Source organism: Tachysurus fulvidraco, chromosome 18 (genome assembly GCF_022655615.1).
Source record: "Tachysurus fulvidraco isolate hzauxx_2018 chromosome 18, HZAU_PFXX_2.0, whole genome shotgun sequence".
Classification (NCBI taxonomy): Eukaryota; Metazoa; Chordata; class Actinopteri; order Siluriformes; family Bagridae; genus Tachysurus; species Tachysurus fulvidraco.
The window spans coordinates 13,155,765-13,181,704 of NC_062535.1; the positions used below are offsets into that span (position 1 = coordinate 13,155,765).

A 25,940-nucleotide genomic window follows, 5' to 3' on the forward strand; every position below is an offset into this window, starting at 1 on the left:
TTACATAAGAATGCTCAATAGGGTTAAAAAAGTCTGATTAATAAAATTGACAGATCATGTCCATAACCTGTGATATACTTTGATACTGTATACAGAATAAAAAAAAAATAAATAAAAAAAAAACACGGCAGTGATTTTGGAGCAGATGCAAAGCCTCAAATATTGGCAGGATTGGTGACGGTGACTTTCATCGTATCAGCAATAAAAAAAAAGCATCTCGACATTCCTGATGCAGGCTGGATGTAGCTAAACATATCACATGGTTAATCACTGATATTACTAAGCCTTTACAGAGTCCACACTAATCTTTGGTTGTTTGTTTAGTTTGATCCTGTCCATACCCTATTTATTAATGACCCTGTAACTATTAAAAAAATAATAATTATGACCTACTTCAGTAATGGCAAAGCTGTTCATGAAGACGTCATCAACAATGTTAAGTGTAGTCACTTTGTCCACCGGTATACGGTGCTCGAACGTGTAGGACACCTGGCCATTCACCATCACCTGAACAAATAAAGTGTAAGCTTATTGAAAAATTATTAAAGAATTTACTTTCTCATTTATTTTCCCCATAATATCACACCTCATAGCATTCTGGCTTAACGACCATGATGATATAAAAAGCTGCTCCACAGACAAATGGGCCTCCTGGTGTCTCCACCCAATTCCGGTCCCATTTCCCATTTCTGCGGGTATTAAGGACCACAGAGGATATACGGGGGTTGAAGTGAAAAGCGATGTCATCTTGGTCAGACTGGCCTGTCTTCAAATTTATTGAAAACCTAAAAGAATTTGTTTTAACATTTATTTGACTGTACCAGAATCTCTTAAGAAATTTCAAATGAATATATTCCATATTGCTTTTAATTCAAACTGTCATGAAATGAACATGCATTTAACTTACCGTTTACAATCTGATGGAACAACCCCTTGGAAGAACAAAGCCAGACCAGGTCTCAAACCTCCAGGGATTGATCTCAAATATGGCTTGCTCTGTTGTGGTTAAGCATCATTCATGTTATAACAATAAATCTCTAATCATGTGATTACCATAAATCTTTTGGCTTGTTCTTTCATTCTGAAATTAAATGATGTTACTCACAGGGTTGCAGACTGGATGCGGCACATCAGACTGGATGTCTGAAAGCTTTGTGCGTGAGATGCCAGTGTTTAGTTCCTTACCAAACGTTGATTGGCTCCAGTTCTGGAGACAGCAGAAATATACAAATTCAAACCCATGTATGAAGAATACTATTGAAACGTGTTTGTTCCTTATTTATGACAAAAAAAAATTGTAGCAAATATACAAGCAGAGCTGAAGGAGATCAAGGCAAGAGGATTGTAGAAATGGCTAAACTTGAGTAAGAGGTTAATAAAAAAACAAACAAACAAACAAAAAATCACAGCACTAAAAATAAAAAAAAATTCTAAAAAGTGTAATTAAAATAAATTTAAATCCAGGGCTTAACATGCCTCTGTTCCAACCTTTCTGAGTGTGTTACAGGCATCAATTTATACATTTGTTTATATTTAACAAAAATAAGTTTGTTAGTGAAAGGACTGAATTTTTTTTGTCTTTTCATGTGTTAAATAAAGGTCCTAAATAAAGAAAATGAAGGAACTTTAAAAACAAATAATCTCAGAAATACTAATAATACATCCAACTTACTGCAACAGTACCAACAGTGTTCATTTTGACATCTCCACGAATCTTAACGGCATTCACTTTGGCCATTGGTACACGATGACTGAACAGGAAAGACTTCTGCCCATTTACATACACCTGGACAGAACAGACACTGTAGATAATTCTTTTAAACACATTCACATTATGTGCATTCTCTTATTAAATTCCCATACCTCATAGCCTTCTGTTCTGATCACAACAAAAATGTCAAATGCTGATCCTTTGGAAATGTTACACTCTACATGTTCTTCATCCTGCCACTTCTTATTCACAAAACTGTTACAGCAACTATGTTTATTGAACGAGGGCCTAAAGTGAAAAGCGACGTCTCCCTCAGCGGTTACAAAATCCAAGATAAACCTGTTTGTAAAAAGTAGAAAATCCATGTCATATTAAAGTAATGCAGTTAAGATCTAATGAATGGAAGGCTATGAATTTGAATACCAGGTCCACCGAGCTACTGCTGCTGGGCCCTTGATCAAGGCCCTGAACCCTCAGTTATATTAATAAATAAATAAGTGTGTCTGCTGTTAATGTATTAAATGTATAAAATCTACTAACATATTAATAAATGTATTAGTGTAATAGTGTTTCTAGTACTAAAATTAATTAGTGGATAAATAAAGTGAATACATACGATTGACAGTCTGAAAAAACGACCCCTTGGAAGTACAAAGCCTTTCCTTCTCTGAGCCGTCCAGGGATTTTCTCAGTGTAAGGAATGGTCTGTGGAGTGTAAGCATATTGTATAAATGGATAGGGGATAAATGTTTTTATAGAAATCAAACACACTCAAGTTATCTGAACTGGACCTTATCATACAGAATATTAAATCTTCATTTTTAAGACTAGTACTTGTGTATTTATTTAAGTAAAAAGAACAGTCTTTAAAAAGTCTTTAAAGAAATTAAATTTACCTGTAAATGACAGTCTACCAGGTTTGAAACTGGCACCATAGTGCATTTTATAATGAATAATTAATGAATTTCTTTAATTCCGTGTGTTTTATGTATTTTAAGGGTTTTGTTTTGAACTGTTGTTACTCACAGGATTGTTGACAATATTTGTAACCTCTGACTTTATAGTAGATGGAGACCATCGTGACATGCCGATAGTGGTCATTAATTTAGTCCTGAGTTCAGTAATGAGAGAAGGCATGGAGACGTTCTGTGGCAAAAGACATTTTGTGCAAAATAAATACATGAAAATACATGTTTACACATTGATCTATTAATATTTGGTTTCATTTATTTCATTTTGTTTGCCTTTTGTTTCTATATCCATATGTATCCAAAATACCTTAATATGCATGACAAAGAGTCGCTGGCTTCACAATTAAATAAATATCATCTTAACTCACCAATTGGTCTTCTGTCACAGTGAGCTTTCCAATAGTGGTGAATTGGACAGAGTTGCTGGCTTCACTCACTCCCACATCACTAACAGCTCTGTATCGGACCCAGTATTGTTCTGTTGGCTTTAGTCCAGTCAATGTGAAGGTGTTCTGTGCATTTGACGTGTCTATGACTGTCCATTCCTCAACATCAGCTGCTGAATCATTTGAAGGTGTCATCCTGTACTCAACTCTGAAGTGTACAGTCTCTCCGGTTGGGGATTTTGAAAGCTTCAGGATGACACTCTCATAACTGGTCTCCACTTCAGGTTTGGGAGGTTTGGATACAGGCTGGAACTTAGGATCTGTCAGAGAACCATTCTGATAAAGTTGTATTGAGGTTCCTGGATTGCTGGGATCAGATATGGAGGCAATGATGAATTTGATTCTCTTCTCATTTTTATTGGCCTTTAAAAATGAGGTAAAGAGAGAAAGATTCTGCCTCATCCTTGCAGAAATGTCAGGAGAAGTGATCCAAGGCTGTGCTGCTTGGAGAATGGAAACTCTCTCACTTGTTTTCCCCAACATTTTAAATTTTTCAGATTTGTTAAAGTCCTGTAGCGCTGCTAAGTAGGAGTCATCATGCTTTAGAGATGTAAATGACAAACATACCACCACATCAACATCAGGATGAAGGCAGATGGAATTTAATGACCCTGATGATTTCACAACTGTGATGTCCTTCAAACATGCTGTATAGGAGCTCAGGATATTTAATTCAGCTGTAATGTCATCTAACCATTTGTTCATGTTGCTTACATTGAAGGGTGATGTGTCATGGATGCTCAGGATGTCCCTTAGTGTCTTGTCCTCTTGTGTCCCACCACGAATAGCTGGCAGAACTCTGCATAGTGCCTTCTTTAACAAACTTGTATAATTTCTGTGTAATGCCTGAAACTTTAGCAACCTGTTTTTTATATCAGGGAAATCATCCGTTATTTCTCTTTTGATCAAATCGTTGCATATTCTCTCCTTCTTACCAAGTTCCTCCAACAAACGTTCTGTTTCACACAACAGGCTCAAACTGATTTCTCTCACCAACTTTGCAGCCTTATCATCCAAAAGATAGAGAGGATACAGCCACACTGTCAGAGGTACACCTTTACCTTGTTGCTTCATCAGTTCAGGCACCTTCCTGTATACATGCAGAGCTTCCTTGTATGTGGTGGGGTTTTCTTCAAGTTTAATGTCACCATAAAATGTGATACTAATATTCTCAGCCACTTTTTTTTCATCTTCAGTCATGTTAAGCGATGTTTGCCCCTCAATGGAAATAGTAGGGATCTTCTTGACCACTGCATGAAGGTTTCCTTCAATTTCCTGTTTGTTCTCATTTTCTGCACTTGTATAATCAAACACCATGAAAACCTGAGCTCCATACAGTACAGCTGTAACTACATGAGTGGCTGTTTTGTGGTCAAATACTTGTGGGTAGGTGATATTACCGAGCTCCTTCATAGTGAGCTGTTCAAATGTTGTTGTCTGGCTGTACTGCATAGTAACTCTGGACTGACGTGCTGAAGATCTGGTATCTTGCAGGTACTTGGCTGATCCTCCAACCTCCACCAATCCACATAAGAAACTGGCTTTAAGGGAAGCACTTATGTCTAGGAGGTTTGCCTTATCACTGAGACTATCAGAGGCTGCAAATTTCAGATGGGTTTTAGGCTTTTGATTCACGTCAAGGTCATCATGCAATGCATTTTTATCCCATAAAGTAACACCTGAAACAGGAAAGTGATGAGATTATACAAATGTTTTATAAATATTTCTGATGATATATATAGAAAATGTATAGCTTGCTATATATATAGAAAGTAGTAGCTGCTAAAAACTGATAACATGAATTAATTGTAATTATAAATGGAGAAGTTAATAAATGAAAATTGTTACTTTGTGGAACAATAAAAAATTAGCACCATATGGTTATTAAATATTCAAAAATATTCAGCTTTAGAGCAACTGTAATCATCATCATCATCATCATCATCATCATCATCATCATGATCATCATCAACAATAGGCTCCATCACACCATTTTTTCCTATAACATCACACAACCAGGTAAATTCTTCCTTACTTTTACAGTACACTCTATTCCACAGCTGGCAAATATCACAATAGAAATGCAATCCTGAAGTAGGTTTGTGTGTTTATATTTTTTCCAATTATGTAATAAACTTACAGAAAAAGTTTTTTATACTTTTATTATATAATAATTTATCAAATAATCATTTGCCTGTTTCAGTCCCCATAAGGCGGTGACTATATTATAATGAAAGTCAAGTCATTAGGTTTGATTTTTTCAAACATTTCTGAAGTATTATTACTGTAAACAAATCTTTAGTCTGCAAATAGGTGTTTAATGTTTATGTAAATAATGTTTATGTAAACTCCACCTGGAATAAAGGAGTCACTCCGGCAATCATACAGCATGCCAGGATACAGAGGTCTTCCCAGGGCAGCTATTTCCAGGCATTTGGAATCCATGACTGCTGCAAGAGAAAAGACCAGAAAATGAGAAGGGAAGAGAAAATTAAACCATCCACGATGCGCAGATCCCGCTCCGCTGCCTACAACGCGGGGCTCTCCACTGGGGACATAGACGAGTAAAGGGCTGCATCATACAGCATGCGCAGAGTGGTGAAGGATGCAGCGGCGCTACGGGAGGAAACGAGAGTAACAGATGGTGGCTCTAGAAGCCTGTGGCAGGGACTAAGGAACATCACGGCCTATATAACACCAGCTTCTAGAATGGGGAATACGGACGCTTCTCTGGCAGACGAGCTAAACATCTTTTACGCTCGCTTAGAGGCTGCAGTTAACCACGCTAGCGGCGTGCCTAGTGGGCCTGATCTCCAAGAACGACAAGACAGCCTACCTACAGGAGACTAAAAACCTGGAGAGATGGTGCCAGGAGAACAATCTTCTCTTGAACGTCAGCAAGACTAAGGAGTTGATAGTGGACTTCAGCAAAAACAAGAGTGGTCATACCAACCGCTAAACATCAACAGGACCCCAGTGGAGAGAGTGGACAGATTCCGGTACCAAGGTGTTCACATCACACAGGACCTGTCTTGGTCATGTCACATCAACACCCTGGTGAAGAAGGCCCGGGAGTATTTGTACCATCTGAAATGCTTAAGGGACTTCAAACTACCCTCTCAGGTGCTAAAGACTTTCTACACCTGACAAATTGAGAGTCCTGACGGGTAGCATCACTTCCTGTTTAGGTAACAGCACCATGCAGGACAGGTGAGCCCTCCAGAGGGTGGTGTGATCAGCTGAACGTACCACCCACACTGAGCTCATTGACCTGCAGGACATCTACAGCACATGGTGTCGAACCAGAGCCAGGAAGATTGTAAAAGGCCTCAGCCATCCCAACAATAGACTCTTTTCTTTGTTGCGTTCAGGGAAACACTACCGATCCTTGAAAGGAAACACAGAGAGAATGAGGACAAGCTTCTTCCGGCAGGCCATTCGGAGTTTAAACCAGGAAACACCCAGGATCTAGTACTGGACCTCTCCCTCCATCTTCACTGTTTTTCTGCACACCGTTTTTGCACTGACACATTAACTCTGGACTGTCACTTTAATGCTGGACTTGCACAGCACAGTGCCACTTTATACACACCATACTGCACATGGACTATACTTTATTTATCCATCTCTTTTTTGTTTTTATTTTTTATCTCAATTTGCATTACTTTTTCCTTTTTTGCTAGAATACCCTCTCCTCAGAGTCCAAAGTTCACCACATGAACCCATGACTTTAACAATTTTATAAGGTCCCTTCCACTGGGGCCCCAGATTCATGAGACTCACCACAGGGTTGTTGAGCCACACCATGGCACCCACAGTATAAGGCAGGTGACGCACTCCTTCATCATGATACATTTCCTGGCGCTCATGAGCAGCCCGCTATGCATGCGTGCACTGCTGAAGGCAGAGTCGAGTTTATGTTTTTACGCAATGAAGAAACAAAATCAGTATGGGATCCTGTCATGCATGTCTTATTGAAACAACACAAAGCTTAGAGACTGCCACAAAGCATTTACATATACATTTGTTTCAGGAAATCTCAATCAGTACAAGTTGAATGCACTGCCACATTTTATGACACATTTATGAAAGTTAAAACTGTAAAGCCATCTAACACACAGAACCATGAGTACTTAGTAACTGATCACGAATGTGACTTCACACTCATGTTTAAATGTTGAAACCTCTGGCTAGACAGATTGAGAGGAAGCTTAAGATAAACAGCTGCTGTCTTACTTGTTTCTTTTATCTCTGACTCTTATCTTCATTCAATTATACAAAAAAAAAAAATCATCCTCTAGAAACAATAACCTCGTCTTGGGTACAATGGGAATGACGTTTGTGTTTTGAATTATTTCTCAATCATGATATCTGAGACACACAAAAGGCAAGGAACACAAATGATAACTCTGACAGACTTGTTAGACCAATTTACAGTAATTAGACAGAAATAAACAAACGGAGGACACCAATCCTTCATGACTTGACACATGGACTCAAGGGACATGTGGCTGATACACTGCACACTCGCCCTTCTGAAATGTTCCATGCACATCGTCAGGGAATCCAGGTGGGCTTGAATCGTCTCAAACTCGTTGTAGAACTCAAACAGTTCCTTGTGGCTGAATTACACATGCACCTTCTGTAGATGCTCTGAATCAACTTCCTCTCTGATTCCCAGGTCCAGCACGGCGTGTGGCTCATCTTGTGTAGCCTGTGATGACTGGCTCATCTGAAGGTTGAGCTGCCAGCCTATAATTGTAGGATGCAGCGCCATCATCTGGCCGTAACCTCGAACTGACCGCCCAGTATAAAAACTCTGCATTTCCTCACCGGAGAACGGCGGTGGTAACTCGATCCTAACGTGTCTGGTGCTTTTGTCACGTCTTGGAAAGACACCGAACTCTTCCTTACACCACATGAAGTTCTCGGTGGTTTGAACTCGTGCACTCTAACTTACTAAAACTTTGAAAGCTAAGCTAACTAATAAAACATCCGTCACAACACTGTACCACACGAACACAACAACAAAACAAAACGGCTGCCACCAGTGTAACCGAGCGTTTAACATCGGGTTCGTCTAAACTGAAATATAAGGAAATAAGGAACGGAGGCTCACCGTCTGGTAGTTAACTCTTTACTTTATTCTTCATGGCAGCAACGTGGTGCTCCACACGGAACTCCCAGAACACACTGCCCTCCTGTGCGCATGCCCACACACCATCTAGGGCGAGCCAAGAAGGGGAAATGTACTGTACACAGATCACAACAATGCAAATGCACTCAGTATAACATAAAATGCAATCTACAGATTAAGTCTGTTACAATAGATAACATCCTGGCTAATGTCTATACAATCCCCAAATATGCTGTGAGAGCCATTTGTTTAATTCCAGCTATTATTATAAGTATTATAATACATAGAAATGTACATATGACAATAAATAGCTTCATAATCACTAAAAGAAAATTCTGAAAGTAAAGGTTTTACAAACCCTGTTCTGTACAGAATGTAGCTCATCAAATCAAAGCCACTGGGATTGAAGAAAACACCGGGATCCTAACGTTAACTAGACTAATCAGGAAACACTGACAACATTATAAACTCTACCTGGAATGAAGGAGTCACTGCCACATTCATACATCATGACGGCGGTGATTCTCCCCAGGCAGCTAATAGCATGTAGCAGGAACCCATGACTATGTCATAATAATGAGTACAGCAACAACGAAATGACATTTTTCCCCTTTCCGTATAAAAGCAGTAAAATTTCACACACTCGTGTCTATACGCTTTCGCCACGTTATTAAAAGCGGTTCTTACCGTTGATGAAAGGATCCAGAGATCACAGATTATCCGACATTTTAAAAAGAAACTAAAACGGAGGCGTGGTTTACACACACACACACACACACACACACACACACACACACACACACACACACACACACACACACACACACACACACACACACACACACACACTGTAACAGACTAATAAGTTTTGAGATTAAACATCAGGATTTAGTTTTCCAGAAAAAAATATTTCGAAGGTTACGTCTCTATATAAATTGACATTAGACGCTATTAACAGATTAATTTAATAAGAGAGATCGGTTCGTTCCCCGGTTTAACCATAATATACATTACATTGACATTTGTGCTAGTTATACACGTATACAGTGCAGTGTCTGTGTGTAAGTCTTTAACTGTTTAGCTAATATGAGGTAACTAGTTTTATAGCTGTCAGTGTTTAATGTTGTTATTAAACTGTGTGTCTGGTAATGTTACTCAAAAGAATACTGCAATTGCAGACAGCCTTAGCTATCACAAAGGTGTAAAAACAACAACAACAGGTAGCTAAGTTACTTACTGCACAGTAGGGCTACCCATGATTAAAGTAGTATTTTATGCTGACAGTTGATGTTAAAGTGCAATTATTATAGTGGGATTTGTAGTTAAAGTTGAGTTTGAATAAAAAAACTCTGTATTTGATGCTTAAATGTATTATATCCATGTGTCATATTTTTACATAGAGTCAATAAAAAAAATGAAAAGAAAGGAAGAGATATCAGACTTCTTTTTAAAGAAGCAAACACATACAGATCAGGTGCAAACTATGGGGTCAGAATTGTTTCGTTATTCTGAATAAATACACTATGATCCACAAATAAATATAAAGAGTTTCACAAATATTTTTACAAATTTCACAAAAAGAAATGAAATTCACAAATAAATAAAATGGGATTTGCAAATAAAAAATATTTATAAATTGTATTTATTTGCGAATAGGTGGACTCCGCCCACCATCTACTCCAGCCAATCGGACAACGGTTTCGTGGCGCTGACCAATCGTGGCACGGTCTACCTCAAACCAATCACGTTCTGATTTACTCGCACTATCACAGTGTAATATGTACTGCAAAATACGATTTAAAAAAAACAAATAAAAAACATTTGTCGCAGATTCGAGCCCAATCTGGTAACCCTGTATGGATTGTAGCCAGCACTAAGGGCTAGTTCAATTCTGCTTTCTTTGGAAACGATTTCAGCATCATCAATGGGTCCAGTGGTGTGAAGAGCGAGTAAATCAGAACGTGATTGGCTGGAGTAGACGGTGGGCGGAGTCCACCTATTTGTGGATTCTTGTGCACGTCTTGACGTTAGAAATGTTTCAAATCCACAAATGCACAGAACGCAATCCACAAATGCGTGCAGTGATTCACAAATGCACAGAACGCGATTCACAAATGATCAGGAAGCAATTCGCAAATAAATACAATTTATAAATATTTTTTTTATTTGCAAATCCCATTTTATTTATTTGTGAATTTCATTTCTTTTTGTGAAATTTGTAAAAATATTTGTGAAACTCTTTATATTTATTTGTGGATCATAGTGTATTTATTCAGAATAACGAAACAATTCTGACCCCATAGCAAACAGACCCCAGCCCAGCCCCCAGCTCCCAGCCCCTGTATCACCACAGTACCCCAGAGCAGCTTCCTGCCTGATGCTAGTAGTCAGACTTCACAAGAACCACCAACAGGTTTGAGAACCCACCAGGCAGTCAGTCAGTTAGTCACATGTCCAGTTCAGAATTTAAGTTTAGCTTGTTATAGATGGTTTAATCAGTTTAGGCTTTACATAAAAATGTAATTAGGTGTTGATTTATGTGGGTTCAAGTTTTGATATAGCTATGGCATTTTTATTGTGATTATGCACTAATGATTCTTGTGTTATTGTAATAGGTGACACAGAGAATTTTGACTCTGAGCAGGACAGTGAGCCAGAGCTGCTAGGAGATGTAATAGAGCCCCAACCCAAGTCTATTGACAGCAACTCATCAATTCTAGATGTCATAAATCAGGAAAGTGGAGGAAAACTGTGCTTACATAAAAACCATTGCAGATGTGCTACTATTAACTGCCACTCAAAATATAGCACAGAGAGGTCATAGAGAGTCCGATGACTCTCAAAACAAGTGCATTTTTTTGGCAATCTTAGAAGAAATATCAAAATATGACCCTCTCATAGATAAAAGGATGAATTCTTGAGGTCTTAGCTGAAATGGTACAATAAGTGAAATAATAAGAGAAGTAAAAGATAATAGTAAAGTTTTTATTGCTATTACAATGGGGCCATCAACGAAAGCTTTTTACATTTTCAGTCAGTTGAAAGCTTAGATGCAGCAGGTCTCACAAAAATGATAATTGATTGCCTTGAAAAACATGGTCTGGACTACAAAAATAATATTGTGGGGCAAGGCTATGACGGTGCTTCCGTCATGAGCGGAAAGCATTCTGGTGTGTCTGCGCGAATTAAAAACAATGCTGTAATGCACATTGTTTAAATTCGGTTCTTGTAGATTCTGTAAAATCAGTTCCTGAGGCAGTTAGCTTCTTTGCTCTCGTGCAGAAACTTTATAATTTTGTGTCTGGTTCGTATGTTCATCTCCAGTGGCTTGCAGTTCAGAAAGAGCTGTATCCACAACAGCAGCCAAGGGAACTGCAGAGACTTTCAGATGTAAGGTGGGCATGCAGATACTGCACATGGCATGCCGCAATCAGGCTTTCAGCAGTTCTGAGAGTGCCACAGGATATAGCAACTGAAAATAGTGGCGATAGATCAATGGAGGCAAGGGGAATTCTTTCTCAGATAGATTTACAGTTCATAGGGCTTTTGGTTATCTTTTGTAAAATTCTTGGTGATGCTAAATGTCTTTCTGACATGCTCCAATCAAGCTTTCTTGATCTAGCAAGGGCTGTGGAACTTGTAGGTGCCCTTACAGACACATTACAGGACAGAGAAACAGTGACCATAGTGATGGTGAGAGCTTCAAAAGAGCTATCTTTTATCAAGTGCTTGACAGTCTCACAGCTGAGCTGCAGTTGCATCTTTCAGAGAAGAACTGTGAGATAATGCAAGGCATTCAGTCTCTCGACCCAAAGAGTACAACATTCTTTAACGAGGAGCTTTTGTTTGCCTTTGCTCAGAGCTTTGAGGACCAAATTTAGAGGACCTTAAACATGAGGTTCATCAAACTAAGTGAAATTTTTATAGGAGAGAAAAAAGTGGAAGGGACAGACCATCTAATCTCCTTGAATTTGTTGTGTTCCTAGAACCTTATAAAGAGGTTCCATGAGCTATTTCGGCTTTGTGAGATTTCTGTTGTCACACCAGTGAGCAGTGCTTCTTGTGAGAGAAGCTTCTCAGCTTTAAAACTGATTAAAACTCACCTTAGGACAACAATGCTTGATGACAGGTTAAGTCATCTCGGAATTCTTAGTGTTGAGTCAAGCAGGACACGCTCTCTCAACATGGATGAGTTTGTGAAACATTTTGCTCATTCTCACAAGAACCGCAGAATTATGCTGTTTTAAATCTAACTGGGATTTGTATTTACCTATGTTTGTAAAATTGATAGGCACCAAAAATGACCGTTTTTGGTAATTTTCTGCAATGTTTGATTGTATGTTTAATGTTTTTGTATATACTTTGTAAATGTGTATATTTAAATAAAATGTGCTATTTATGTTACACAAATGCTGTCTTATTTCCTTGGTGCTTAATCTTTATTATGTGAAAATATTTGGAAATTTTCAGCACTACACGATTATATAGGCCTATTTATGAAAGCGTGTTTGACATACACAAGATAAAATTATAACATAATATATAATAAATTATAAAATAGATTATGAGAGATATATTCTACCTCTAATGAGCAATTATGGGATTCATCCATGCTCCTTGTTAGGGTAATTTGTGTCATTGTCTGTGGACCCCCTTTGCCTTGGCCTCCCCCTGGCCACCCCATGTAAAAGTTCTGCCACGGCTCATATCTATACCAAGTCACTTTCACAAACTGTCTAGGATGCTATCACTGAAATGGAACCATTATCACTAAATATTTTGGTAGGTATCCCATCAAAGGAATGATTTCATTTGCCATGATATTAAATACACTCTTTGCATCTGCTTTTCCCACTGGGAAGGCTTCTTTTAACCAAGATTATGCATCCACAATAACAAGACAATGCTTTTTTCCTTAACATTGATTGCAAATCATTTTTGCAATTTTCAGCTCCCCCCCCCACCCCTTTTTCTTGTGAAGAGATGTGTTGCTGAGCATGTACAATCAGCAAAAACATTGTCTCCATCATGTTCATGTGTGTGTAAAATAGGAAGTCTGTGCAGCACATTTACAGATAGCTAAACACTTCTGGAGCTGTTTGGCTTCTAATATTTGAAGATAAGTTATTTGTGTCTTATTGGTTTGCAACAGAAATTGATCTAAATTAAACAAGTAGAAAAAAAATGCTATAAACTAAAGAAGTAGAAATTTTTTGAACAAAAGCTATAAGCCCTTCAGACTGACTGCAGATAGAGAGGAATTTTGTGAAAGTTCTTGCAGCTACTCCAGGGAGACAGTCAGTGGAAAAAGCCTTTTAAGCCTAAAACCATTAAAGAAGCAATGGTCTCATTTTTAGGCCAAAAGGAAGAGAGGACATGCATGAAATAAAGTAAAAACAATCAGAATAAACACATTTATTGTGATAAGATGCATGTAAAAAAACCCATAATTTTTACAAAGTTTCACAGTGCACTTAGCAGGCCTACTTATGAAGCTTCATAACATTCAGAGTGAAATAAAAGTTATAGACAAGCTATGGACTTTGCAAAGTAGAGAAACTATCATCTAAGCAAGGAGAGGAAACCTGGACCTTTTTGGAGATAACGAAAGTTTGCAAAGGCAAGAATAGAAAACTTGCAAGTCAAAGAATGTGTTTGCAACGAATGCCACGTGCCCTGAAATGTGATTGGACAAAGACTGGACAAAATGATGTAACAAAGTTTAAAAAAGGGAAAACACATGAAATGTACAGTGGGTAATAGAAGTATTGAACACATCAGCATTTTTTTTAAGTAAATATATTTTTAAAGGTGCTGATGACATGAAATTTTCACCAGACATCAGTAACAACCCAAGTTCTGAGGAGTCAGATTGTAGACTACTTCAAGTCCCTGCTCCTTGATTCATAGTAGTATTAATATGAACCAATTACACTTTCAAATCCGTAAAAAAATTTAACACTAAAATTGCCATAAAATCATGACATCCAAAATAATGTAAATTAACAATTAATATTAATATTAATTAACCTATTATACACAAAAACTGTAGTAGAAATAGTAATACAGTACAGTTAAAAAGACTGTAAATGTTCATGTTCATGTTCTGTAAAGCTGCTTTGAGACAAAGCCCATTGTAAAAAGCGCTATACAAATAAACTTGACTTGAATTGAATTAAAAAGACAACATGGTATTGTTAACATAATGTTTGGTAGATTTTTATATAGAAAGAAATTGTATCTCTACAGATTTTTATAATTATAACTTTTATAAAAACAGTAAATTTCTATCAATATGAAAGTTTTATAAAAAGTGTCTTTCGGGTTGATTAGTTATCAGTACAGTAGTGGTAAAACTGTAATAGAAGTCCCTATAAAAAAAAAGGTAAATAAATACAAACTACTTAGAATTTAGTAGTAAGTGTAGATAACAAATGATAACAAAACATTTCACGGTTACATTGAAATTTTCTTTAAAACCTGCACCAAAAAAAAATGTATTGCATAGGTGTACATACAAATGTATGTATGTATGTATGTATGTATGTATGTATGTATGTATGTATGTATGTATGTATGTATGTATGTATGTATGTATGTATGTATTTAAATATTAAACTAGACTGGAGAACTTGTCAACTCATAACGTAATGACTGAGTGTGTTCAGTGTGACGGCTAAAAATGTGTCTACATGATGATGTAGAATTAGAATCGGTATAATTGATACGCTAACAATTTAAGGACAAAAAAAAAAAACCCCTGCTGAAATGCATTTAAATAGGCAAAGGCCCCTGGGCTACAGCATTACTGTGGGCCCCTCCCTCCCTATTAACAATTTAAAGACGTGCTTCTGTACTAATACATTTTAATTGCCTACCTTTAAAAATTTTTCTTCCTTGTTTTTCTTGGTGCGAAGTCTTTGATGATGTCGATTAATCATAATAGAACGTAGACTGTTTTTCACAAAAGCTAGTTTTGAAAATGACCATTCACCGGTGGCATTTGTTACAGGTAGCATGAGAAATAAGTCTATGTTTGGAAATACAGACATTAACTTTCGTTGTTTTATTATCTTGATAAGCGTTCTTGCTGTGGTGTTGGTTACCTTTTGTATGATTGTTTGAAAATGTGAAAGTTCATCCACTAAGTCATTTTACAAATCTCTGCAGTAATTATTTTGCAGTTTCACTGCAGATGATAGGAGCTTTTCTGGAGTCAGGGACAGAATGTTATTTAGAAAGCCAAAATGCTGGTTTACAATACCATACTGTATGAACGGAATCGACGGTCCTGCTCGGGTACCAGTCTGTCAGGTCCGTCGATAAGGGGGGGCATTAGGGGGCAGTGCACCTGACCAACTGACTGACTTGTTGTGCCCCCCAAATAACTCATCATACAGCCCTGAACACATTTCACCCATCTGTTGACAGGGTTGGAACTGGTCATGAGTGCTAACGAGTGTGTAAGTAATCTCTCCACTGTGATTTGAATGTTACTTTCACAACTTCAAAACTGCAGGGCACAGTAAATAAGAACTTATACTAGGACTTTGTTGTAGAAACAACAGGACAAAAGGACAAAGAGAAGTCAGAGCTACGAAGGCTTGTGCAGTCGCTGATTGCTCTGAGAGTGACCAATTTTTTAATCCAAAGTTACTTCAGCACATAATGGCATTAACAAAATCAACCATTGTTGAAACAGAATGTACTGTTGCTAAGCAGTTTATTTGTACACTAATGAAAAAAGAAGAAATCGTGAAATTGATGACACAAAAGCAGTGCAAAGAGTACTGACGGCTTTGAAGACCGGATTAACACTGGGCGCTTCAACCTCAATGTGTGAAAACTCATTTTCCATTTTGAGGAATGTATTCACAGAATGCAGACGTTCTATGCGCCACACACGTAAGGCCCAGCTCATTCAGCTGGCATTTGAGAAGGACCTCACACGCAAGTGTCTACACAAGTGGAAAGATAAAGAGACCCGCCTTCAACTATTTTAATCAGTTTTGTTGTGAGTACACTGCTTGACTGCTACACATTTTCCTTTTTTTTTTTTGCAATCTAGCATTGTTTTTATTATTAGCTTTTGTGTATTATATATTATTGCTATACTACTACACCAGATAGCTACTAGATGGCACTGTGATCATATGGAAAAGTATTTGAATCATTAAATAGGACATGATAGTCGTGTTTTGGCATTTTGTTTAAATATTGAATGTGGTCTATTTTAGTTATAATTAATATGGTTAAATGTCTGTTTCTCAAATCATAAAGAGGTGACCCCCTTTGGAATTGAAACGCCCCCCATTCTGTATGTTCTGGTAACAGCCCTGGAAATGCTGCTGTCTTATATGTCTCATTTTGATACAAATTAATGACTAGCAACATTGCATTGTATGGTTTGTTTACATCGTGATGGAAGTTACTTTCCATAACTGGCACAGATCATCATGGGGCTCAAGAACAAAAGGTGGCATTTGGTGTGAGACACACTTACTTTGCTGTTATCTTGGGGTTCAGTTGAACCTTTCAGAACAAAACAATGAACAACTGAAAGGGGCTCAAAGGAAGGAACCAACAGCAGTTTTTCCAAGTGAAGGATATGCACCCAAATATTAAGTACAATTCACTAGAATTTACATATCTGTTTCTATACGTTTGTTCATCTAAATATTTGGGGGCTCGGAAACAAAAGGATTCTCAGTGGTCAAGATGCTGTACAGTATTTCTGATGGGAATGTTGTGAGTTCAAATCCCAGCACTGCCATACTGTCTCCACTGGGTCATTGAGCAAGATCTTTAACCCTCAACTGCTAAGCTGTATAAAAGAGATAAATATAAGTCGCCCTGAATAAAGACTTCTGATAAATACCTTTAATTAATTGATTGATTGATTGATTGATTGATTGATCGATTAATACTATTCACTGTTTGTATGACATAATTCACTTTTGTGATTTATAAACATAGGATTATGATCAGCTTTCAAGATATTTGTCTTAATATATTATAATTCACTTAAAAAGATGACATTAAGTTTAATAACATGCATTTATTTTTACCAAGAAAATAAAGTTCAGACAATGTGTCACCTTAATTATATTACTATTTATTCAATGTGCATAATTAGTATATTGTTAACATAATTTAATCAGAAAGTAAATAGTCTTACAATTCGTAATAACAACAAAAAACAAAACACACCATATTACTATTGGGTAAGAGGTAAAATTAGTCGATTCAATGCTGCTGTACAATACTGCACATGGAACATGTTTTTAGAAATGAGCAATGAGCGCTCTCTACTGGTGAAATAGGGTATTTGCATCGGTATTTAATGAGGAACTCACTGTAAATAGGAAACAGTGTCCACTTCAACCTTGTATTTGGTGTTAGCATAAAGAGATGTGCTGAAACATTTTTGGCATTACATTCAGTGCCATATGTTCATTTTCCACAATGTTTTTATTTTTTTTATCTAAAACCTTTTACTGATTAATGGGTTTATCTGAAAAGAATAGATATTTTAACAGAGTACACAGCTCATCATTTAAAACAGAAATCTACACTGCTCTAATTTATGCATCAAAATGTGTTAATATAGAAATACAATGCAAATATATCATATATATATCATTTACTGTAATTATGGTACAATAGAACTGTAGTAAAGAATATCAATACTAATATCAATACTAACAATATGATTTTGTCATAAGAATGCTCAATAGGAAAAAAAAAAATAATAATAAAAGGACAAATGGACATGTCCATGATCTGTTGTAACTGTGATATACCTGAGCAGAATATAAAAAAATCATCAGTCAGTGGTTTTGGGGAAGATGCAAATCCTCAGATATTGGCAGGATTGGTGACGGTGACTTTCAGATTAATATCATCCACCTATTAAAAAAAACACAACGTAACTTTCCTGTATGTTATGAGGAAAATCTAAAATGTTATATTGCAATTATATACAGTATTTTGTAAATTGTGTCATTTTAAAAGGGTTTTATTTACAGCAGTATGTCCTTCAAATGTGTAGCTAAATATATAGTTCTTGTTTAATCACTGATGTTACAAAGCCATCATCACTATTGATTCCACACTATTCTGGGGCTGACACGGTTTATTTAGTTCTATGTATCGAGTTTGCCTCCCTTCAGTATACTAGTATAGTATAAACTCCTTTTAGTATATTTATCATAAAGCATTATTGTAAATCATGTTAGTTCTAACATTGTGAAAGTCACAAGTGTTTTATGGTTATCATGTTAAAATGATAAAAATGACCTACTTCAATAATGCCGAAGGTGTTCATGAAGACGTCTCCCCTAATGTTAAGTGTAGTCACTTTGTCCACCGGTATACGATGCTTGAACTTGCAGTATTCCAGGCCATTCACCATCACCTGAACAGATAAAGTGTAAGCATATTTAAAACAAATTATTAAAGTCTTTACCCTCTCGTTTCTTTTCTCCATATCACACCTCATAGCGTTTTGGTTTAATAAAGATGATGATATCAAAAGCTGCTCCTCCAACAAATGGGCCTTCTGGGGCCTTCTCTTCATTTTCCCATGTCCCATTCATGCAGCTGTTAAGGACCACAGAGTCCTTGCTTCTTTTGAGCTGGAGAGCAATGTCATGAGGGTTCTTCAGCCCGGTCTGCAAGTTTATTTCAAAGCTGAAAGAAATAGTTTTATCATTTAATTGAATAATTAATTCCAAAACTATTCAATATTGCTTTTCACTCAAAATGTCATGAAATAAAACCCCATTAACATACCATTCAGAATCTACTGGAACAACCCCTTGGAAGAACAAAGCCACACCATGTCTCAAGCCTCCAGGGATTGATCCCAAATATGGATTGTACTGTTGTGGTTAAGCATCATTCATGTTTTGATAATAAATCTAATCATGTGGTTATATTATAATAAAAATGCAATCTCTTTAGCTTGTTTATTCATTCTGAAATGAAATGATGTTACTCACTGGGTTACAGAATGGATGTGGCACATCACACTGGATGTCAGATCTCTTTGTGCGTGAGATGCCAGTCTTGAGTTCCTTACCAAAAGTAGATTCGCTCCAGTTCTAAAGAGAGCAGAAGTATACAAAGAATATCTGTATGTTCCTCATTTATGACAATGTAGTGTGCTGTAATGTTGATATTGGCTTAAAAAGGGAAAACAAACATTGCAAAAATACAAGGAGAAATGAAGGTGATCAAGGCAAGTGGATTGCAAAAACTATGAGTCTTGAAGTTACTTACAGATAGTTAACTTAAAATGGATGGAGCAAGAACACTAAAATTAAAAAGGAAGTCTCACTTAATGATCAGTTCAACAAATTTCAACAGCTGTAAACAGCTTGATTGATTTCCAAACTCTTACATAATTATTTTACTCCTATCTTAGTTGTTTCTTTTACAATACAGTTCTATATTAATATTCAGAATGCAGCTACTAATGCACATCATCACAGTATATACAGAGCATACACACAGCTACAGGGCTCTCAAGGTTTGAAGACAGGTAAGAGTGACATCTCCAACCCCACACCCAAACACTACAATGGGAGTGTTGTTGTGTTTGGTAAGGATCACTGAACACAATTTAACCAAATACAAAGTATTTATTTAATTTCCAGTTATTAATTTCTGTGTTTGTGAGAGTGTGTGTGTGTGTGTGTGAGGGAGAGAGAGAGAGAGAGAGAGAGAGAGAGAGAGAGAGAGAGAGAGAGAGAGAGAGAGAGAGAGAGATTATGACTGGTGTTGTTAATTGTAAATGTTTGTTGCCTTTTTGGTTAGGTTTTGTGTGCCTAATTGTGTGATGTATTGATTTTGAGTGGGTATCACTAATAATTTATGGTGGGTTTATGGGGTTGAGGTTGCAGTGTTTGTACAGTTTGCAGTGAAATTACTCCCCTCACTGTAGGAGCTCCATTATCTTTTGTCCGTTGATTATACCAACTGAAGGAGGTTGCCCTTGTGGGTTGTTTCCGGTCAGGGTAGATGACCCAAGTTATTTTAATGCTTTGTTAAATGAAGATGCACCTACAGTACATTGTGTGGGCCTTTGGGATGCTACAGGTTGTTGCATTAAATCTTACCCAGATAGTGCTTTTTTCTGATTGGCTATTGTGTAGCCTCTTTTTTGATTGGCTGATAAGTGGCAGGCTAGACTAAGAAATCCAGGGTAGACACACTTGATTCCTGCTCGGTTTCATAGAGAGAGCGGTGCGAACAGATACGGTTTGGGTGCTGCGGCATATTAAATAGATGGATATGAGATAGATATGATAAATGGTAAGTTTTTCTCTGTGAGAAATACAATGTGTGGCGGGAGAGCGTGACAAAAGTCCTAAATGAGTGACTGTCACGCTTCTTGGGTGATACTTGAGAGCTCTGCAGCTACTGCTTTAAATCTTGTGCATGAGCAGTAGTGTTTGTATGTGAATTGTAGTTTCTAAGTTGACTGTGTAAACGTACTGCAACAATACCAACAGTGTTCATTATGACATCTCCAGAAATGTGAAGTGTAGATATATTCTCCACTGGTATGTGAGGTACGGGCTTCAAAGACTTCTGCCCATTTACATACATCTGGAGATAACAAACACTGTAGGCAGTTCTTTCAAAAACAATTATATTATATGCATTTTTTTTAATTCTCATACCTCACAACCTTCTGTGTTTCTCACAAAAAAGATGTCAAAGACTGATCCATTGGTCAGTCTAAGGCATGCAGGTCTAATTAATAAACCAAACAACGAAACATTGAATTTAAAACAGATGCCATCACCATTGTAGTCAGTTAATAAATTTGAACCCCATCTGTGTGTAAAAGGTAAAAACATCACATCAGAGTAAATACATAACAAGATATAATAATCATGTCTTATTAGATTACATTTCCATTACTGAAAAACATGAATTATTTTGTATGGAATGTAATTAATAATATAAATACATACAAACTAGTTTTCGAAACCCCTTGAAGGTACAAAGCCATTCCTTCTCTCAGTCCTCCAGAGATTGCCCCGGTGTAAGGAATGGTCTGTGATGAGTGTAAAATGTATTGTTTACATAGTTTGGTGATAAAGTGTTTTCATTGAAAACAAAAACTCAAGTTAATTAAATTTGACTCTTTGTACAGAATATAATTCATATTGACATGTTGTTACTCACAGAATTGTTGACAATATTTGTAACCTCTGACTTGATAGTAGATGGAGACCATCGTGACCTTCCGATAGTAGGCGTTATTTCAGTCCTGAGTTCATTAATGAGTAAGGGTATAGAGAAGTTCTGTGGCAAAAGACATTATATGCAACATAAATAAATGAAAATACATGTTTCTCACGAATCTACCATTGATTATTTATTTATTTATTTATAAATGATGAGAGATATCTGTGTAGTAGAACATCCAAACTGCATCAAAATACTAAGGATTAAAATTTTCAGTGCCATTTTAGAACTTTATTTTTATTTAAAAACATAGAAAATTAGAGACTCTATCAATTTACTCGATCGAAGGCTAGATTTTATTCCTAAATTCTAATTTTGCATATCGCTTTTATAGATTAAACTCAACCAATATATACATGAATAGTAATTATATATAATTAGATATATCATAACTGACCCATTGGTCTTCTGTCACAGTGAGCTTCCCTTTAAAGGTGAAGGGGACAGTGTCGCTGACTTCACTCACTCCCACATCACTAACAGCTCTGTATCGGACCCAGTATTGTTCTGTTGGATTTAGTCCAGTCAATGTGAAGGTGTTCTGTGCATTTGATGTGTCTATGACTGTCCATTCCTCAACATCAGCTGCTGAATCATTTGAAGGTGTCATCCTGTACTCAACTCTGAAGTGTACAGTCTCTCCAGTTGGGGATTTTGAAAGCTTCAGGGTAACTTTCCCATCACTGGTCTCCACTTCAGGTTTGGGAGGTTTGGATATAGGCTGGAACTTAGGATCTGTCAAAGAACCATTCTGATAAAGTTGGATGGAGGATCCTGGATTGCTGGGATCAGATATGGAAGCAATGATGAATTTGATTCTCTTCTCGTTTTTATTGGCCTTTAAAAATGAGGTAAAGAGAGAAAGATTCTGCCTCATCCTTGCAGAAATGTCAGGAGAAGTGAACCAAGGCTGTGCTGCTTGGAGAATGGAAACTCTCTCACTTGTTTTCCCCAACATTTTAAATTCTTCAGATTTGTTAAAGTCCTGTAGAGCTGCTAGGTAGGAGTCCTCATGCTTTAGAGATGTAAATGACAAACATACCACCACATCAACATCAGGATGACCGCAGATGGAACTTAGAGACCCTGATGATTTCACAACTGTGATGTCCTTCAACCCAACTGTATAGGAGCTCAGTATATTTAATTCAGTTTTAATGTCATCTAACCATTTGTTCATGATGCTTATATTGAAGAGTGATGTGTCATGGATGCTCAAGATGTCCCCCAGTGTCTTGTCCTCTTGTGTCCCACCACGAATTGCTGGCAGCACTCTGCATAGTGCCTTCTTTAACAAACTTGTATAATTTCTGTGTAATACCTGAAACTTTAGCAATCTCTCTTTTAGATCATGGAAATCATGTGTTATTTGTCTTTTGATCAAATCATTGCATATTCTCTCCTTTTTACCAAGTTTTTCCAACAAACGTTCTGTTTCACACAACAGGCTCAAATCAATTTCTCGCACCAACTTTGCAGCCTTCTCATCCAAAAGACTGAGAGGATACAGCCACACTGTCAGAGGTACACCTTTACCTTGTTGCTTCAGCATAGCAGGCACCTTCTTGTACACATCCAGAGCTTCCTTGTATGTGGTGGGGTTTTCTTCAAGTTTAATGTCACCATAAAATGTGATGCTAATATTCTCTGCCATTTTTTTTTCATCTTCAGTCATGTTAAGGGATGCCTGCCCCTCAATGAAAATCTTCTTGACCACTGCATGAAGGTTTCCTTCAATTTCCTGTTTGTTCTCATTTTCTGCACTTGTATAATCAAACACCATGAAAACCTGAGCTCCATATTGTACAGCTGTAACTACATGAGTGGCTGTTTTCTGGTCAAATACTTGTGGGTAGGTGATATTACCGAGCTCCTTCATAGTGAGCATTTCAAATGTTGTTGCCTGGCTGTACTGCATAGTAACTCTGGACTGACGTGCTGAAGATTTGCTATCATGCAGGTACTTGGCCGATCCTCCAACCTCCACCAATCCACTTAGGAAACTGGCTTTAAGGGAACCGCTTATGTCTAGGAAGGTTGCCTTATCACTGAGACTATCAGAGGCTGCAAATTTCAGATGTGTTTTAGGCTTTTTATGCACATTAAGGTCATCATTAACTGCATTAATATCCCATAAAGTAACACCTGAAACAGGAAAGTGATGAGAAATGAGAGCTACATTACAAATATTTCTGATGATATATAGAAAAAATACAGTCTGAGAAAATGAACAAAATGAACTGTAATCATAGAGCAATTTATTACTGTAGAGCAATAATAATAATAATAATAATAATAATAATAATAATAATAATAATAATAATAATAATAATAATAATAATAAATGACGTTGATGTCAACTGCACCTGGAATAAAGGAGTCACTCCGGCAATCATACAGCATGCCTGGATACAGAGGTCTTCCCAGGGCAGCTATTTCCAAGCATTTGGAATCCATGACTTGCAAGAGAAATAACCAGAAAATAAGAAGAGAAAAAATAAAAAGATTTGAAAATTCATAAAACTGTCAATGATGATGTAGACTGTAAGGTAACGTAATAATGAAGGGGAAAATGATCAAAAAGTGTATTGTATGATGCATCTAAAAATTGCAAATTGTTTTCACTCATTTTTAGTAGCCTCTTTATCCTAGCCTGGATAATAATGGATCAGCGTGCACACATATTCAAACACTTATTCACAGTTTTATGCAATTGTATGCTAATTGAATCCAATGTCTCAAGATCCTGACAGGTCTGCTCTCCCAACCACAAGTACATCTGGGTACTGGTCAAGACCTCAGCCTAGCATACAGTACCATCATCCTGGGCCTTCCATGGATGGAGCATAATAACCAACATCTGTCCTGGACAGACTGGCATTTTACTCGCTAGTCTAACTGTTGCATCAACGATTCACATGCAAGGCTTAGAAGAGCTCAGAAACCCCTCATCAATGCCATATACCCACCAAATATCAGGATCTTAATGAGTTGTTTAGAAGCACCTCCAGCAGCCAGTACAAACACTCCTGCCATCTGGGCCTTCACAAGCAGACTGTTTAACAGTTTCTTCTCATTTATGATCCTTCTTAGTTTCTAAATTCTTAATATAGCCTGCACAGTTAAGTAGTCAGGTCAAAATCTCGTAGTAACCCTGTGCTAGAATGTGCCCTAATAATAACTAACTATTCCATGAAGTTAGCCATGTAAATTCACACATTCATATCTTTTTAAGATTTTATTTACTGTAGCATATGAAAAAGACCAGACCAGTTTTTGTTAATGGGAAAAAGGGGAGGAACATTGTTTCATTTCACTATGTACTGCGTCAGATATATATGTTAGAAACGATAATAAAAGCTTCTTGACTTGACTTACTGTATGACAAAGAAAGAATAGAAAAGACCCGGCAGGTGCAACTGAGAACCCATCTGTATGTTACTGCCATTATCAAGAAGTTAATGACATAATAACGCAATCTGGACGTTTACTTGAATAACATCATTGTTTATCTTTTATGTTAATGCTAAATCAAATTAAATTGTCAGAGGAGGATTTTAAGCTGTTTAAGCTGTATGCCAACATTCTGTTAATGTAAAAGTAAATGTGTCACCATATTACAACATGCTCCTCACCCTACAATGGCATGTTCTATCATTTTAATTCTCTTCTTTCACAGTAAATAATTATAAAGTATCAAAACCACATATTTGTACCGCACATTTAATAATTATATAATATTGCTTAACTTTAGTAAAATATTTGCTCTCATACCTACACATTTTCATCATGTAATTTTAAGTGTTTCTTACCATTAGCTACGGCTTACTGCGACAAAGATTAATCCTTAACCTGGCAGTGAAAATTAAACCAAGACAAGACACACACACACACACACACTAAGAGAGTGAGCAACTGAAAGAATTTTGCTATACATATCCTGATATCACTCTTTCTGTCTCCCTTCCCCCTCATTCTTTTACACAACCTGCTCTCTCTCTTTCTCTTAAATGAAATAAAGTGTGTGAATATGTATATATTTGACTGAGATGCAGAAAATTTTATCTAACGGGAATCCACCACTGTTTTCATAGTAATAATGCAGGTAACATACAGGTAATAATGAAATAAAACAAAAAGGCTGCAGAAGTAAAGGAAGCAAAAGACACCTAGCACACCACCGGAAACACATACACTATATTGCTTGCTTTGTGTACTAGTGCACAGACATATTGGAATAGGAAGGGGACTTCCTCTAACTGTTCCCACATAATTGGAAGCATGAAATTGTCCAAAATGTCTTGGTAGGCTGAAGTGTTAAGAGTTCCTTTCACTGGAACTAATGGGCCAAGTCCAACTACAATGAAAAACAACCCTCACACTGAAAAACAATACCCACGTCATCCCTCCTC

The 25,940-nt window shown here is 37.0% G+C and overlaps 2 protein-coding genes across 16 annotated transcripts in view; both read right to left on the minus strand.

Annotated features, from left to right (window-relative positions):
* The window catches only part of LOC113663839, a 260,165-nt gene that overhangs the window by 20,959 nt on the left and 213,266 nt on the right, over positions 1 to 25,940 (minus strand). For 5 of the 14 annotated variants that reach the window (XM_047803039.1, XM_047803040.1, XM_047803042.1 and 2 more), the window contains exons 1-12: positions 8,740 to 8,828; positions 8,248 to 8,380; positions 5,483 to 5,578; positions 3,051 to 4,807; positions 2,738 to 2,857; positions 2,328 to 2,416; positions 1,864 to 2,050; positions 1,673 to 1,786; positions 1,106 to 1,207; positions 908 to 996; positions 587 to 785; positions 394 to 507 (exon numbers count right to left, since the gene is read on the minus strand). In XM_047803039.1, the coding sequence (XP_047658995.1) occupies positions 394 to 507; positions 587 to 785; positions 908 to 996; positions 1,106 to 1,207; positions 1,673 to 1,786; positions 1,864 to 2,050; positions 2,328 to 2,416; positions 2,738 to 2,857; positions 3,051 to 4,807; positions 5,483 to 5,573 (2,862 nt within the window). In that variant the 5' untranslated portion in view covers positions 5,574 to 5,578; positions 8,248 to 8,380; positions 8,740 to 8,828. Of the gene's footprint in view, positions 1 to 393; positions 508 to 586; positions 786 to 907; positions 997 to 1,105; positions 1,208 to 1,672; positions 1,787 to 1,863; positions 2,051 to 2,327; positions 2,417 to 2,737; positions 2,858 to 3,050; positions 4,808 to 5,482; positions 5,579 to 8,247; positions 8,381 to 8,739; positions 8,829 to 8,952; positions 9,061 to 25,340; positions 25,471 to 25,940 lie in introns of those variants that run through there. The other 9 variants (XM_047803032.1, XM_047803037.1, XM_047803033.1 and 6 more) reach the window with 9 other exon arrangements.
* Positions 17,365 to 25,461, minus strand: LOC113663844 (neoverrucotoxin subunit beta-like). Of its 2 annotated transcripts, XM_027179279.2 has the most exons (12): positions 25,341 to 25,461; positions 23,895 to 23,987; positions 21,926 to 23,673; positions 21,466 to 21,585; positions 21,252 to 21,334; positions 20,955 to 21,111; positions 20,767 to 20,880; positions 19,269 to 19,370; positions 19,060 to 19,148; positions 18,762 to 18,957; positions 18,569 to 18,682; positions 17,365 to 18,174 (listed from the first exon to the last, which is right to left on the minus strand). In XM_027179279.2, the coding sequence occupies exons 2-12, from the start codon at positions 23,983 to 23,985 to the stop codon at positions 18,124 to 18,126; spliced, it is 2,865 nt and encodes a 954-aa protein (XP_027035080.2). In that variant the 5' UTR covers positions 23,986 to 23,987; positions 25,341 to 25,461; the 3' UTR covers positions 17,365 to 18,123. The 2 variants fall into 2 exon arrangements, with proteins under 2 accessions (XP_027035080.2, XP_027035082.2); XM_027179281.2 differs by lacking the exon at positions 20,767 to 20,880 and having other exon boundaries at positions 25,341 to 25,460.

Excerpts from the sequence above, each read along its gene's own strand:
- LOC113663844 (XM_027179279.2), bottom strand. The coding sequence starts at position 23,985 with ATGGATTCCAAATGCTTGGAAATAGCTGCCCTGGGAAGACCTCTGTAT. Across the intron at positions 21,586-21,925 it reads CTGTGACAGAAGACCAATGG|AACTTCTCTATACCCTTACT; the intron begins GTCAGTTATGAT and ends CTTTTGCCACAG. Across the intron at positions 18,958-19,059 it reads GTTCCAGTAGATTCTGAATG|CTTTGAAATAAACTTGCAGA; the intron begins GTATGTTAATGG and ends TATTTCTTTCAG.